The sequence below is a fragment of the Centropristis striata genome, chromosome 10 (assembly GCF_030273125.1).
Source record: "Centropristis striata isolate RG_2023a ecotype Rhode Island chromosome 10, C.striata_1.0, whole genome shotgun sequence".
NCBI lineage: Eukaryota > Metazoa > Chordata > Actinopteri > Perciformes > Serranidae > Centropristis > Centropristis striata.
This window is the reverse complement of record NC_081526.1, coordinates 18,059,879-18,074,503: the sequence shown is the minus strand read 5'-3', so window position 1 is coordinate 18,074,503 and position 14,625 is coordinate 18,059,879. Positions and strand designations below refer to the sequence as shown.

The 14,625-nt window shown below is 39.9% G+C and overlaps 1 protein-coding gene across 1 annotated transcript in view; it reads right to left on the bottom strand.

The window, feature by feature from the left end:
- Positions 1-3,939: 3,939 nt before the first annotated feature.
- Positions 3,940-14,625, bottom strand: part of slc49a4 (solute carrier family 49 member 4) — a 56,787-nt gene continuing 46,101 nt past the window's right edge. Inside the window, exon 9 of the mRNA XM_059342413.1 lies at positions 3,940-5,767. Coding sequence (XP_059198396.1) covers positions 5,652-5,767 — 116 coding nt within the window. The 3' untranslated portion in view covers positions 3,940-5,651. The remainder of the gene's footprint in view (positions 5,768-14,625) is intronic.

Genomic DNA, 14,625 nt, shown 5'->3' with positions numbered 1-14,625 from the left:
TCATAGCACTGACAGACACCGACAACAAAAGACAAAATATCCAAATTGCTTGTGGGTAAAGAAAACTATTGTTTCACTGTGTTGCTCCATCCACTCCCCGGAGAGCTGCGATACCACGTCCCACCCTGACAACGAACCAGAAGGAAAAATTGGAATTGAACTCCGGCTGAAAAGGCTGTTAATGAACAGTTAGAGCTGTGTCTGTGAACAGTGGGAAATGTATGCATCATTACCTTATCTCTCCCTGACAAGAAACACACAGCCACCTCTTTTGTCCCCTTGCTTGTCGGAGGAGTGTGTTTGCTTACACTGAGGCCTTGTGGTAAAAGGAAAAGTGTTTTCTCCTTAATAACATCCCTCAGTGTGAATAAAACAGCCCCTCTGTTTGTTGTAATTTCCACATCAGATAAAAATGGATTGAATCAGATTTTTCTACACCGGGTTAGTGCCTCCTGCAGCTTCTTTTTGTTTCTGACATGAATTTAAAACATCAACAAGTGAAGATTTGCTTTGGTCCACTTTAATATATGACTGGTGCATCCTTTGATTATACAACTAAACTACATTTTATATGTCTGTGTTTCTCCATGTCCTGATTTTTTTTTATGGAAAGGATGCAATAAATCAGAGTTTATGTATATAGATTTTGTTGCATACTGACAAGGTTGATTTATGATTCTTTTTTCAAAATTGTTTATGAATTTAAATCCTCCAGGATCAATGCAAAACAATGCCACAACAAAAGCTGTTTTGTCACTGCAACCAATCCAGATTTATTATAAAGTCTAATTTAAAAACTAAAGTTTTATATGTACATCATACATCTGTTTATATATATATATATATATATATATATATATATATACTATGATTTGTATATATATACAAATACAAATATCAAATCTTAGTGTTGGGCTGGCAACCATAAAAACAACTCTACAACCTTTATTTGGGACCATTTTTTTTGGATTTCCAAGACCGTCTCAAATAAACAATCACTTCCATGAAAAAATGTATCAATTAATAACCACACTCTGTTTACTCTTTTGGGAGATTTATATTGTTCATTTATGTGAAGGAATAGCCTCTTCCTGTGTTATTTTATATTTAGTTTGGTTTTATCGCAGTGTACAGGGAACACAGGGGAAAGAAGCTGGAAGAGAGGAGGACAAAGCTGAAACTGTGTCAATAAACTGACTGTCAATAAACTGAAAAGCCAAAACAAAGCACTGTTCTTTTCTCTGCAGGATTTGTGCTGAATGCATGTGACAGCTCCTCTAAAACCAAACAGATCACCATGAACCAACAGTGGATTAATTTCACATCCCTACAGACTTGGTTTTGCAAATGCCATGCAATAATTTGAGGCCCACACGACCTAAAACCACTGCGATCGCACGCGGGGCCACATTCATTTTCTGCCAGTTATTTTTCACGTCATTTGTGAGTTTGATTCCGTACAAAGGCCTCGGCTTAGGTCAGGAGTTCCTGCCAGCTTGAATGGCACCAGTTCAAAGGATCATGAATAGAAAAATTTTGTAGATGAGGTGAAATTAATCTCAGCATCTTTTAGTTCACACACACACACACACACACACACACACACAAAGGCACTAATTGGAACCAGACTGACGACTTCAACAGTCTGTTGCATGCAGCCTCGCCCCAGAGACCCTCGTTTCTCGCCAGCAGCAGAGCATGAGCTCATCTCCAGCTGGGCCACCGGGGGGAGGAGGGACTGTACAAGCAGGCTTTAAAAACAGCGACGTCATGTCTTTAGGTCATGCATGTTCATGCTGATTTGCATCCAAAAAAGGGAAGCAGGAAAGTAAAAAGATTTCCTGGAATGCAGGTGTCCTCTGAGAGCTTTCTCTACTTCTGCATTGGGAGGATGTGCGAGAACATCGCTGCACTGCAAAAATAACATACCGAAAAGAGTTTGGGCCCCATCAGAGAGTGATGTAACCTGCTCCTTAAAGGAACAGGCTCAAGACTGGACCCATCCATCAATCTGCAACCAACTGGCAGGTTGTTAATGATACAAATTGAAGTTGTTTCATTTATATATTTTTTCTGATATTGATAAATGATTGTTTATATAGTAGTATTTGTAAAAAGAACAAATGTTTAATTCATGATTAGTTCAGGAAAATTACATTTTAACAAGCACAAATTTGCAAAAGCTGTGACCATGAACGGGCAGGCATCCATACTTTCATGCATTCACGGCCACCATGTCATAAACATTTGACCATGCCACATTTCAGCCTCCTAGGGAGAAAGCTTTGTAGACTGACTGATGAATACTGCAAAGCCTTCTGATTCCTATTCCTATCTATATTCCACTATAACACAAGTTGCAACCTGTCAAAACTTTTAGCTTAACTTACAGAAAGATAATAAAACTGCCTTTGAATAATTGCATATATGCATGTTACTTTAAACACACTAAGCGTCAGGATCCCACAGTTCTCTCATTCTTGCTGCTGATGCTTCATGTCTGTTTGCCTAGATCCACCTTTGAATACTTCAAGACTCATAAATATCAGAGCCTATAAAAATCTTAGTAATGGGTTGTTTACCCTGTTTGTAGTACACCCCAGCACACAACCACACAGCAGCTTTTAAGCATTTCTTCAGGTTTTTTTGCTCACAGATGGAATTGATAAGGAGCAACTTTCACACAATACAAAGTCAATGGAGAGTAATGAATAGTTTTCCACTCCGGTGAGGGCGGGACTTAAATGTGGTCCGTCTATTTGCATGGACAAAAACAAACATTCTCAAAGACATACTAGACTTGCAACTTTTAAGACAAACTCCACCGATTGTACACATCAAGATCAGTTAACTTGTCAAAGTTAGATCTACTCAGTCTGTCAAATCAAGTTTTCATTTGTGACTCAGAAAGAGGGCTGTCAAGTTTGAGAAAATAAACACTGCTATTAGGTGCATTATGGAAAATGTAACATTTAGCAGTTTTAGAGTTTAACCCATACTAGTGTGAATTATGAGCTTTCTTTCTTAAAAAAAAATCTATCTTGTGTGAGTCACTCAATTTTATGAAAAGGCAATATTAAATCCATGATTAAATCACATAAACGTTTTTTTGTGGACCTATAGTCATAGGAGCCGACATGCACTTTTTCCAAATGTCACTGTCAATCAAGCTGATTGTTAACTCAAGTCCAGTCAGGAGGCAGGTCATAAATAGAGATGAGAAAGTACACTAGTGTTCAAAAATAATAGCAGTCCAATGTGACTAACCAGATTCAACTAATTGCCCAATTGCACAGCCTTAAGAGTGTGCATATCACGAATGCTGGGTCTTGTTGGTTTTCTGAGAATCTACTGCACCTACTGGTACCTTGTTTGCCATGTAGCAATAAAAATATACTAAAAACCTGGATTAATCTGGTTAGTCACATTGGACTGCTATTATTTTGAACACTATTGTACATATTATATGCATGTGCAAGTTGTACAGAAAGGCACTTAAATGTCTGAGTGACTCTCCGAACCTTCGCCTACATGCAGCCTGTCGAGGCACATTTCCAGCTTCATACATTAAAAGACTAGACATGGTGTTGACGTAATTCTATAGCAGCTGCAAACTGGAAGAAAAAAAAAATACCAGAGAATAAGTTCCCTTCTAGATAAACAAATTTGTTGAACAGGGTTTTTTCTTCCATGTAGCTGAGGACACTTAGAGTTGTCCACTTGTGATTGGATCTCCCAGGATGCTTGTTAATGTGAAGTCTCAACAGAGATGCAGAATTAAATAATAAGTAAATAAAGCAAGTTTGACAGCATTGAACATAGAAACAAACATTAACTCTGGGATAAACTGAACATCACAGATTGCTGTCAAAAGTTTCCCAGAGGTGCATTTAAATAGCCTCGATAAGCCTATTAACAAGAAGAGAACAACAGCAACGGTAATCTTAAAATGTTTATTTTAATAAGGTGCTGCAAATATTCAACAGTCACATTTGTTCTTTTTCCTTTCCACAGAACATGGACATTAATAACCCAGAGCCTGGGAAACCACAGAGTGTGTGCTGCAGGACAGAAGAACATGACCTTTAACAATATATACAGATAAAATAGTCACAGTGTGGAAGAGAGGGAGTCTGAACGCACAGCACTGGGCAATTAAGGCAACACGTCAAAAGGTAAAAGACAACCTTTTCTGTACAAGGAGAGTAAAAAATAAAAACCAAGCACCAGGAAACACATTACAGAGCTCCGCGAACCCCAGAGGAAAACACATTAAAACACTTCTTATAGCTGCTGTGCAAGACAAAGAGACAAAAGAAGTCATGGACAAGTCAGAGAAAAACTTTGTCTGTAAGTGACAGATGTTTTCCATTTGTGTGTTTCTATGTGGTTGGGTCCCTCTAGAGCTGTTTTTCTTTGTCACAGCTCCAGTTTTATCAGCCAAGGAATCCAAGAAAATGGCAACTTCCTTTTTTTATTTTTTCCCTTCACGTTTTTTTGTCAGTCGACTCTCATTTGGCGCAGAGACACCTGCTGGTGCTTTGGAGGAGGAGCAGCTTGGCAATTACAACGCAACATAATCATCATGTCTGTATAATAAAATAATCTCCCTCAGTCTGCCTCAGCTGTGGCTAAAATCGTCACCAAATATCCTGTTTGAGTGAAACCGGGTGTTAACTGTGTTAGTGTTGAGACATTTCCAATAAATACTGGCAGGCTACAGAGGAGAACAAACTTTTTTTTAAAAAACTGTAAAAACACAAATATACATTATTGTGTTAGATTTAAAAGCAAATGTCCCATAAAGAGGATGAACAACTTCTGAAATGTGAAGGTGTAACAGTTCAGATTACGGAAAAGAAACACAGGTTTTCTTCAATTCCAGTCCCTGGCTGGCATCCAGTCATCAATTTGGTAGATCATTTTTGCATAATATTCGTCTTGAGAGGGTGATAAAACATAATATAAGTACCTGCCTCTCAATGACAGCATCACAGGTCACTTAACAGAGTTGGGACAGTTAAGTCTCCCAGCGAGACACAGCCTGGAGTTTGGAGCAGCACTAAAACACCGGGAGGTCCCTCATTTAGCCCCGACTCAGCACAGCCAGGCCTGCTGATTGGCTGATGAAGCTCATCACCCTTTACTTCCTCGTTAGGGGGCTGACACAGTGTCAGTGTCCAGTCTCTTGACACACGATCAAGGAAAGTGAACGGAGCAGCCACACGGGGGCGAAATTGAGAACTTTAAATATTACATGATCTGTAAACAACAACTACTAACAGTCCGTCATGCCGCGCCTGGTTAAGAAAATTAAACCGTTCACATACGTTTGTTAACACACAAACATAGACTGACAAATAAAAACAGATGATGATGCGCTATGTGTCATATGGCATTCAGTGGATCACGTGTAAAGAGTAAACACTGGCGTAGAATCACTTTTTGGTTCTCCTCGGCCACCACACGACAGCAACCCATCACCACCGTCACCGATATATACATTTACATCGTAAGATTTTTGAGGAGTGTGGGCTACCCACGTTCCCTTAGTCTCCTTTTTTTCTCCTCTTCTTTGTGCAAGGATTATTTCTCAGTCCGTTCATTTTTCAAGTTGTCGTATTTTTTTTTTTTTTTCGTCCTCAGCAGGGTCACACGGAGACAAAGACGTCCAGGTAGAGGCGGTCGTAAGACTCCCTGAAGAAGAGGATGAGGACAAGGCTGAAGAGACAGGAGCCGGTTAGACACCAGTTCAACCACGACAGCTCTGGGTGAAAAAGAGAGAGAGAGAGACATTGAGGTTTAGATTGTAAGCAGTCTGCTTCAGCTCGTATGCAGAAAGTCATACAGTGAGTGGGCAGGTAAATGACTCCTCAAAGACATTTCAGCAGGTCAAAATTCTTTTTGACCTGCCACTTTGGAGACATGATCTATAAACTGTATATACTTTTGCCTTTTTCCCCTCATATTTTCTATCCCTTATAGAAATTATTTATACCCTAGACCAGGGGTAGGCAACCTGCTCTTCAGGCCATCTGTAGTGGCTCCCTGTGGCTGTGACAAAAAAATGATACCAAATGAAATTTCTTTTCTATTTCTTTACATTTTAATTTTCATTGATTGTTGGTGTAGGCCCAAAACAATTTGTATTCTTCAATTATAAAAATGTGTTGCTTATATAGGGCATTACATTTTATGTTATCTTTACATCTTAACCACTGAATTTTACCAACATTGAGTCTAGTTTTGAGTTTCCCTTCAATTCCAAATCTCCTGAGATATTTCTATGGTGTCCAGCCTCTCATTTGCACTTGGGTCCTGGCTGCATTCTGACAAATCACACAAATAAATGCTCATTATGACCTATTTATATTGTTGGTAGGGTAATATAGACTCAGTAGGCTGTTTCATCTTCATGATAAGGCTCAAAATTAGGTCTGCAGCTCCATTACAATATTTTTCTCTTTTTTTGGCCAACAATGACTCTTTAGTTAGTACAGGTTGCTGACCCCTGCCCTAGATGGCCAAAAGTATACGGCCCTCTTAATGCTACAGCTTTGGGGTTGGAAATCAGCTCCAGCTACCAGCCAAATGCTGTTACAATATGCAAATGTCTGCCGCATTTGCTTCACTCACCAGCCAAACACATAATGGTAATCTATTGGGTGGCTGGTAGATTTTGGAATCCACCAGCCACATTGGCAGGTGGACGAAAATGTTAATATCTGACCCTATCCAACATCTAAACACGCTAGACTTCCATTTTTGTGTCCACAGTTTAGTGACCTCTTCTGTTAGATGAGCATGTCTTTGTGTACAATCCCAGTTTAATCAGGTACATAGTTTTGTAAGTTTGGTGTGGAAGGACCTGCCTGGTCTGCACCTCAACACCTCTGGGATAAATGGTAACACACACAGACTGCGAGCAAAACTGTATTACTCAATGATCTTGTGACTGAATGGGAGCAAATAACCTGCAGCAGGAATCCAAAATAGTATTTTCTTGGAAGAGTGAAGGCTGTTAAGCAGCAGACTAGTGCCCATGATTCTAGGAAAGACATGTTCAATAATTCGATATGGGTGTTGCAGGCTGTCCTTCCTTTGAACATTAAGTGCACACCTATTTATAATGGTGCAGAGGTGCAGAGTGTTTTGTAGAGAAGGGAAGGAAACAACACTTAAGACATTCAATAAGCTTAAGTGTCTTGCAGTGTCAACTTCTAATGCATGTTAGCATTAACATATATGTGTGTTTTGTTGAAATATTATCTGCTTTGATTCAAAGAATGTACAACAATAAACATGGTATGTCATGAATGTAGAATGTGTCATTATTGGTGAGGGAAAAATTATAATTTTTTTGTCGAGAATATGAATATTCAATGTCCAACAACAACCATCTTTGAAGTTGGCTTTTATTTCAATCTCAACTACCTGTAAAATGTAGTTACTGCATCTTGCTTCGTTGTTGGGCTGCTGCAGTGACAAAATCTGTCAACAGACTCATAAACACCTGGCTAAGTACTAAAAGCTGCTTCTGTGGTCGTTCCTGCTGGAGAGGGTGTCTCCAGGACCATAATTTGCCATGGTGACAAACACAGGTGACTCACAAGGTGAAAACAACACCAGCCACATGCTGCCGGGGCCGGTAAATAAATAATGATAATACATGCGTACCTAACATTCAGCTCCCCTTCCTTTGCAGTGTAAACAGACACAAATACATTATTTAGCAGGTGAAATCATTGTGGATGCACGCACGTACCACCACTTAGAATAAAGACATTATACTAGGTCAAAATCTGAACAGGAAATGACCACTAAGCTGAACCCTGACCCAGTACTAAGCAACAGACCACAACATGTGAAATACGAGTCTGTCCAGAAAACTAATGAGAGTGAGCATGAATTGACATTGAGTATTTTATGAGTTTCATATTGGACTAATGGTTAATCAATAGGAATTCCTGACATACCATCGAAGAAATCAGGACAGCCTTTCATAATGATTGTGAATAATTCAATGATATTGGCAGTGTTCCCCATTATCATTGACCTACACTTGAACCTAAACATGGTGCAGAATGAGGTGTTCTATTTTCTCGGCTCTGTTCAAGCTCCATTAAGCAGAGGAGAGGTGCTCTGGCTGTCTGCAATAATGCTGAATCTGGAGGGCAGATGGGAAGCTGGCTGTGGCACTGAACCGTTGGCATCTTAACTCATCGGCACACAGACAAATAACCTCTTCTTCTTTGTTCAGCATCGGAGAGGCTCAGACTGTCACCACGCGGCCTACACGGACATGCCGTCGCACCTTTGTCTGGACAAAAAACCCAAATCAATAAGCTCCTTTTCTCAAATGCATCGAGTAGCCGCCGATGTGAAGTCGGCCACCTCGACGTCACGTAGGTGTTTGAGGTGTTTTATCCTGACAGAGACGTTAACAGAATCTATGATGCGCGGCGAGCGACAACTTCCCGGCCTAGACGGAGGATGTGGTGGCAGCAGGCAGCTGCTCGGGTCCTGATAATGAGCCAGACTAAATATAGAGAAATCAGGTCGTAACACGCCGTGGAGCCCCGGGGGCTCTGCCAGCACAATGTGTCTGAACTCACACCGGCTCCACTTCGATTCCAATCACACAGCTTTTTCATAATATCGCCAATTAGCTGCCCTGGCCTGAAGAGAGTTCTGGATCAATGCATGAAGAGACTGGTGCACACCGCTGCCTTTTTGGGGTGAATTATGAGTTCTGGAAAAAACCTTTGTGAGCCTGATCCTCCACTGGTTGCACCAATACAAAGAGTTAAAGACACGAGGCATGACAATGAAAGCAAAGGATAATTTTAGGTAAAAGCGAGGTGGAGAATAGGCTTGAGAGGAGAGGGAGGTGAGGGATCGGGTGTTGCAGCAAGGTGTTGAGAATCCTGAAGCAGCCTCATTAATCAGGAGTGTGTGAGCTGGACAGCAGGAGACCCAGTGTGGAGGCGGGGTTAATGGAGTTGTGTTTATCTGACCGGCCGTCTTCTCCATCTAACTCAGTCTCGACTTCTCACGTGCGCGCCCCGACAAAGCAGGAGACACACAGTCTGCGTGTGTCTGTGTTTGGGCCCCGCAGCCTTAAATGAATGCTAATGGGGAGCTTGGTAATTGTAGTAATTCAATCAGGTGATGTTATAAAAATGGACAAGCAGCTCAATTGCTCCCCTCTGATCTCTAAGGACACGACTGATGCAAAGTTTGGAGGGAACAGTCAAAGTTTGTCTGAACAGTGAGCAGACAGGAGAGGAATGGAGGAGGAGGAGGAGAGGAGGTGAAGCGAGAAGATTAGAGCAGAGGAGATAAAAGGAAGGAGAGAAGTCACTTTACTCTGATTTCTGGAGGCTCCTCTTGCTTTAATGTTGACTATTAGATTTTAATGATCACTAGTTAAAGGACAGATATATCTGGTTCCAGTTGTGTTGCTTTCTTTTTCTTTCTCTGAAACTTTGAAATAGATTCCAGTTCTCAACTCTGAGCATTGAAGGTGACTGGACAACTATGCTTGGACTAATAAAATCTTGTAAATGTTTAAATCCTTTCACATAATTTTCCTACACTTTTTTTTATACTTTTGATAATTTATTCTTATCCGTCATGTCCTGTTTTTAATTTACTTAAACTGATGATTAGGCCGTTACACTGATAGTTGAAGCACTTAACTAATTAACAAAATGAACAAAATGGTTGAAAATTAAATTGATAAAGAGAAAGGTAGACTATTTTTTTCCTTTGTCACCATCTTACCTAATTTTTGGCATAGTGGTCCTGACAATGGGGCCATGGCAAGCACCACCAAGGACACTTCATATATTGCAGTGAAAAGAGTAGTATGAAATGTAACACTTTAACTATAAATATGTAACTAATACTTCCAAACTTCTGCAGTTTATTCTGTATGATAGAATGGTGTTAGCAGATATACAGTTAACATATATAGGCTGTATTAAAATATTATAGAAAAATAGAAAGATAAAGTGATAAAGGTACAGTAGGAGTATGCAATGATGATGGTGAAAGTCGAGCGATTCAGCCTAGGGCCAATCCCAATACAACCCCTAACTCCACCCGCCCATTCTGCATGGTCACGTATCAGGGTAGGGTGTCTCAGCTCTCGTTGGGCTAGAGAGGAAGGGCAAAGTGGTGGGGCTATGTAGACCACTCAAAAGCAAGTGTCATGGGAAATCCTTCCAAATCATTGGTAACAACCACAAAATGTAAGTATAATCTTCATCATATTTTGTCTTTTAGTACCTATTCAAACATTTGCTTTAATGTTTTGGGGGATGAGAACCACTGGAGTGCAGCAACAGGTCTGGTCACGCAAACGCCATTGTCATCTTCTGACATCTACTGTATCAGGATCTTAAAGGGTTGTCTCATTTCATAGGGAATTATTTCAACCATTACCCCTTGGAACAGAGTTACAAGTTGAGAACAGGTGGAGTTCAAAAAAGAGGGAAAGGATAAATATAAGAAACTGGATTGGGCCAAACTGTGGTAAGTTTTAACTGGAACCATAACAACCGGGCATTAGCCACAAACGACAATGCAATTGATCCATCGATGCCATTAACTACACCAGGTTCACTGTGACTGCATGATCATATTCAGAGGACGTCAGTGTGAACGTAGGAGTTCATCATATTAACAGCCTATTACCATAGCTGCCACCGTCAGCACATTGGTGCTTCGGAGGAAGACAGAGACGTGGGGCAACGGGTGTCTTATGGCCTTAATCAGTCTTAATTGAGGTCAATGCAGCGTTATAATGAATGCGGCTCCGTTGTTCTTTATGGCAGTCTTTGCTGGAGAGGAGTGGGGTCACACTTAAGATACATGGATGAGCTTTGTGTAAAGAACAAGATCATCCATCACAGAGTGGTCACTTCGTTATTACGATGCATGCAGAAATATTTATAATGACCGACAGCTTGGCGAGCACACCAATAGACCCCATATCATTAACAATGACTGCCAAAATATTTGTTTAGTTTGTACCCGAGTGAAAGTGCCACTGTTCATTTACTCTGATGTTTTTCTGATGTGAGAGAGTTTTTAATCATGAGTGAGAAGTTACATTGATACAGGCTTTTTTTTCTCTCAGGAGTGACTTAGCTCTACAATGAAAGGATGTTTGTTGTTTTTTTAACACCTCCACAGTCTTTACGAAGGGTTGAAAAAGTTAGTCTGCAAAGACATTGTCACTTCTGGTGAGAATGCAAAGTTTAGCAGAAAGAGGAAAAAAATCTTGGGACAAAAGAACTGCAGCAATTATTTCTCTGTGCTGAATGATCCCCCTCCATGCAGGAGACTCTAACAACTCACAGCTGAACGGAAACTCAACGCCACCCCCTCCCCTCCCTCTTCATCTTCCTCCTCCTCCTCTTTTTCCTCTACAAAACCTTTGAGGCTCTTTTGCTCCACAATACCTCTCTGCTGCTTTGTATTCCACCCGATGTGGAGCGCTAAATGACACAAACACACAGCAGATGAAATCGAAAAAGAGCAACAAGCGCGGATATATTGCCCGGAGGCTCCATTCATGTTTCTGAGTCACATGGTTCAGAGACTTGGGGATTTCTAAAACAGGACAACAAAGTCAAGAGGCCATGTAGGGCTCACTGAACCAAGGCCGTCCTCCCATGGATATTAAAACGGACAAGGAGGTAAATTCATAAATGCCTCTCGGCTCGCGGGGGAAGGAGCCATAATTCAGAATGCATAACGAGGCAGTGCGCAGCCAAAAGGAAAACCCTAAAATGAACTGTAAACTGGAAATAGATGGAAATCTTTAAAGGCCAGGGCTGCCAATTTTCAATATCAGGAGGTGGAAGGGTTTCGAAAAGACCAGGCTCATGCAGAATTCATCAGTTTTGAAGTCTGCATATTATTTGCTACATCCATTATGAGACTACAGAGAGGAAATTAGAGTAATGAGACGGCCCACTAGAATACTTCCAAGGGGAATTTACATAATAATCAAATTTATCTTCACAGGAGTGATCTCTTCAGGAGGAGAACGGAACACAGCAGATCTCTAAACATGGACTTTTCCCGCTGTTTTAGCATTCAGGTCGATTTTCACAGAGACGCAGAGTAAATGTGGCTATAACTTCATGTGCCATTTCATACCATGAGTGACACATACACTATCTTTATATAGATGATTGTCTGCAATTTCAGCTGAGAAAATGATCATAGATATAGTTACAGTCCACATTTCGATTAAACTTTTCATTCTCAGGTCACGATTTGATTCAATTTTTGATTAAATAAATTATTTTTCCAGCACTGGAGGCTGTGCCATTGTTACATTATAGAGTCTTGACTCATAAAGATCAACAGATCATTGGTTTTATGCCCTGCCAACTGTGATTCACATTTTAAAAAATCTTCTTTAAAAGATTGAAAGACTTCAGTGTAATATTACTGCCATATTTTTTTAGTAATGTATCACATTAAGGGCATATGGCCAAGTTAAGACCTCTCCAATCTTGTTTTTTAATTAAATCACAATGGCCCCGATTACCACTGGGTGATACAAACATATATCACCAGAAGTGAAACTGGATGTTTGAAGCTCATGCTTATATTAATCTTTCAGGGTTAAATAAACATCAGCCACCACAGTCCTTTTTTCCAAACATAAAAAAAGTTTATGGTGAATCAAGTTATTAAAAAATAGCAAACATATGCACTAAGCAGGAGAGTTTACAGATTAAAAAATAATTCTATTACACCCAATAGGGCTGGGCAATATATTGATATCATATGAGACTAGATATTGTCTTTGCTCTTAACATGGTCTGTTCCTGGTTCTACAGGTTGTAAAGAGATGTAATTTTCTCCACTTGGCAGCCTGTTCCAACTCTAATATTTGCCTTCACCCACACAGTCATTAAATCCACATTACTGATGATTATTTCTTAAAAATCGCATTGTGTAAATATTTTGTTGAAGCACCAATAGTCAATCCCACACTATCTATATAGAGGAGTTTGGGCAAAAAATGTGATATTTGTTTTTCTTCTTTTCACAAGAACCTAACACAGAAAGAAAACAACAAACATCCTGGAAGCAATGTGGCCATACACATTCTAATCATAGACAAATCTTCTGGAGTTGCACCAATAATGGAGCCATTCTGGGATGGAGTGAATGAGGTAGTAGGAAATATAATCTCCAAGAAGTGATTCATTTTATACCTGGAGGATATTTCTAAAATGGTGGTGAAGGAAGATACTATTACTAAGGAAGGCCATTACATGACTGGCTAGTGACAGATCCATCTAGACATAGATATGGGGCATGACAAATCTGTGAATATGGGAAAAACTGGTTTAGAAAAAAGGATATGTGACTTATTGTAGAAAGTTTTAAAAAGCAAATAGCACTGTGTACTGCATTACTAGAAGTAGGCTTCCTCTTTGCAACTGTAAGTTGATACGGTGTATCCATGGTGAGCTAAAACTGGCTGATTTGTAAATGAACTGCACTTATATAACAATTCACTAGCCTAACGGACAAAGCGATTTCTTTGTTTTCCTCCCATTCTCAAAAACCGATGGTGACCGAGCTTCCATGCGGCGCTGGAAGGTCAGCTTGAGTTCAGTCTTGCCTGAGGACACTTGACATGTGGACAGAAGGAGCCAGTAATCGATCCGCCAACTCTGTGATTAGAACACAAACCACTCGACCTTCTATCTATTAGTACTTAAAGGAACGCAATGTGAACCTGACGACCAATCAAGTAGAAGAGTCAGTTAGGCCGAGACAGTTCTATCATTGATCGCAGACTCATAATGAAAAACTATAATATTTTTCTTATTATCAGCATCCCATAAGACTACGGAACAATTAATTGAACACATCAGGTAACCACACTGTTGAACTGGATGACGTGTTTCCTCTAAACACACTGTAGTTTATTTTGACTCAATCCCCAACGCTCAGTCCTTTTTTTTCGAAATACTTCCTGAAGCAGCAAAAGTGTATTAATCTACATCTGAAAATAGTCCCTGACAAATGCTCTATTTATTCTGTTTGAGTAATGCTGGTTAAAAACTCAAGTGCCCAGCTGTTCTAGGAAATTGCTGAGCCTTTTATAGAAATGAAACTATATATTTATGACCTGTTTTTTCAGCTTCAGTAGAATTGCATTAATTCATTTCAAGGCGTTTCAAGAATCAAGTGTAATGTGTGATTGAAACTGAGATCCACAGACAACACAGAGGAACCCAAAGCATTGTGTGTGTTCACCTGCAGCTGCCCGATTTATCACTGTGCTGACATACGGCTGCTTTAGAGGATTGAAAAATACATTACATGGTATCTGGACCATAATTTTCAAACAGTTATCTAAGAGTGATCCCTCAGATACTGTCTGTTTTACAGTGAAAGTTAAAACTAAATTAAACTATTTCCCTTAACATCCCTCCAGCTGAATTCTGAGCCCTACGAGACAGACACACATGGGATATTCTGAAAACAGGAAAAAATATAGAATGCGCCTAAATATATCGTGTTATTAACTGTATAGCAACCAATAAAATAATGGAACATTATATCTATATTACACAGCTT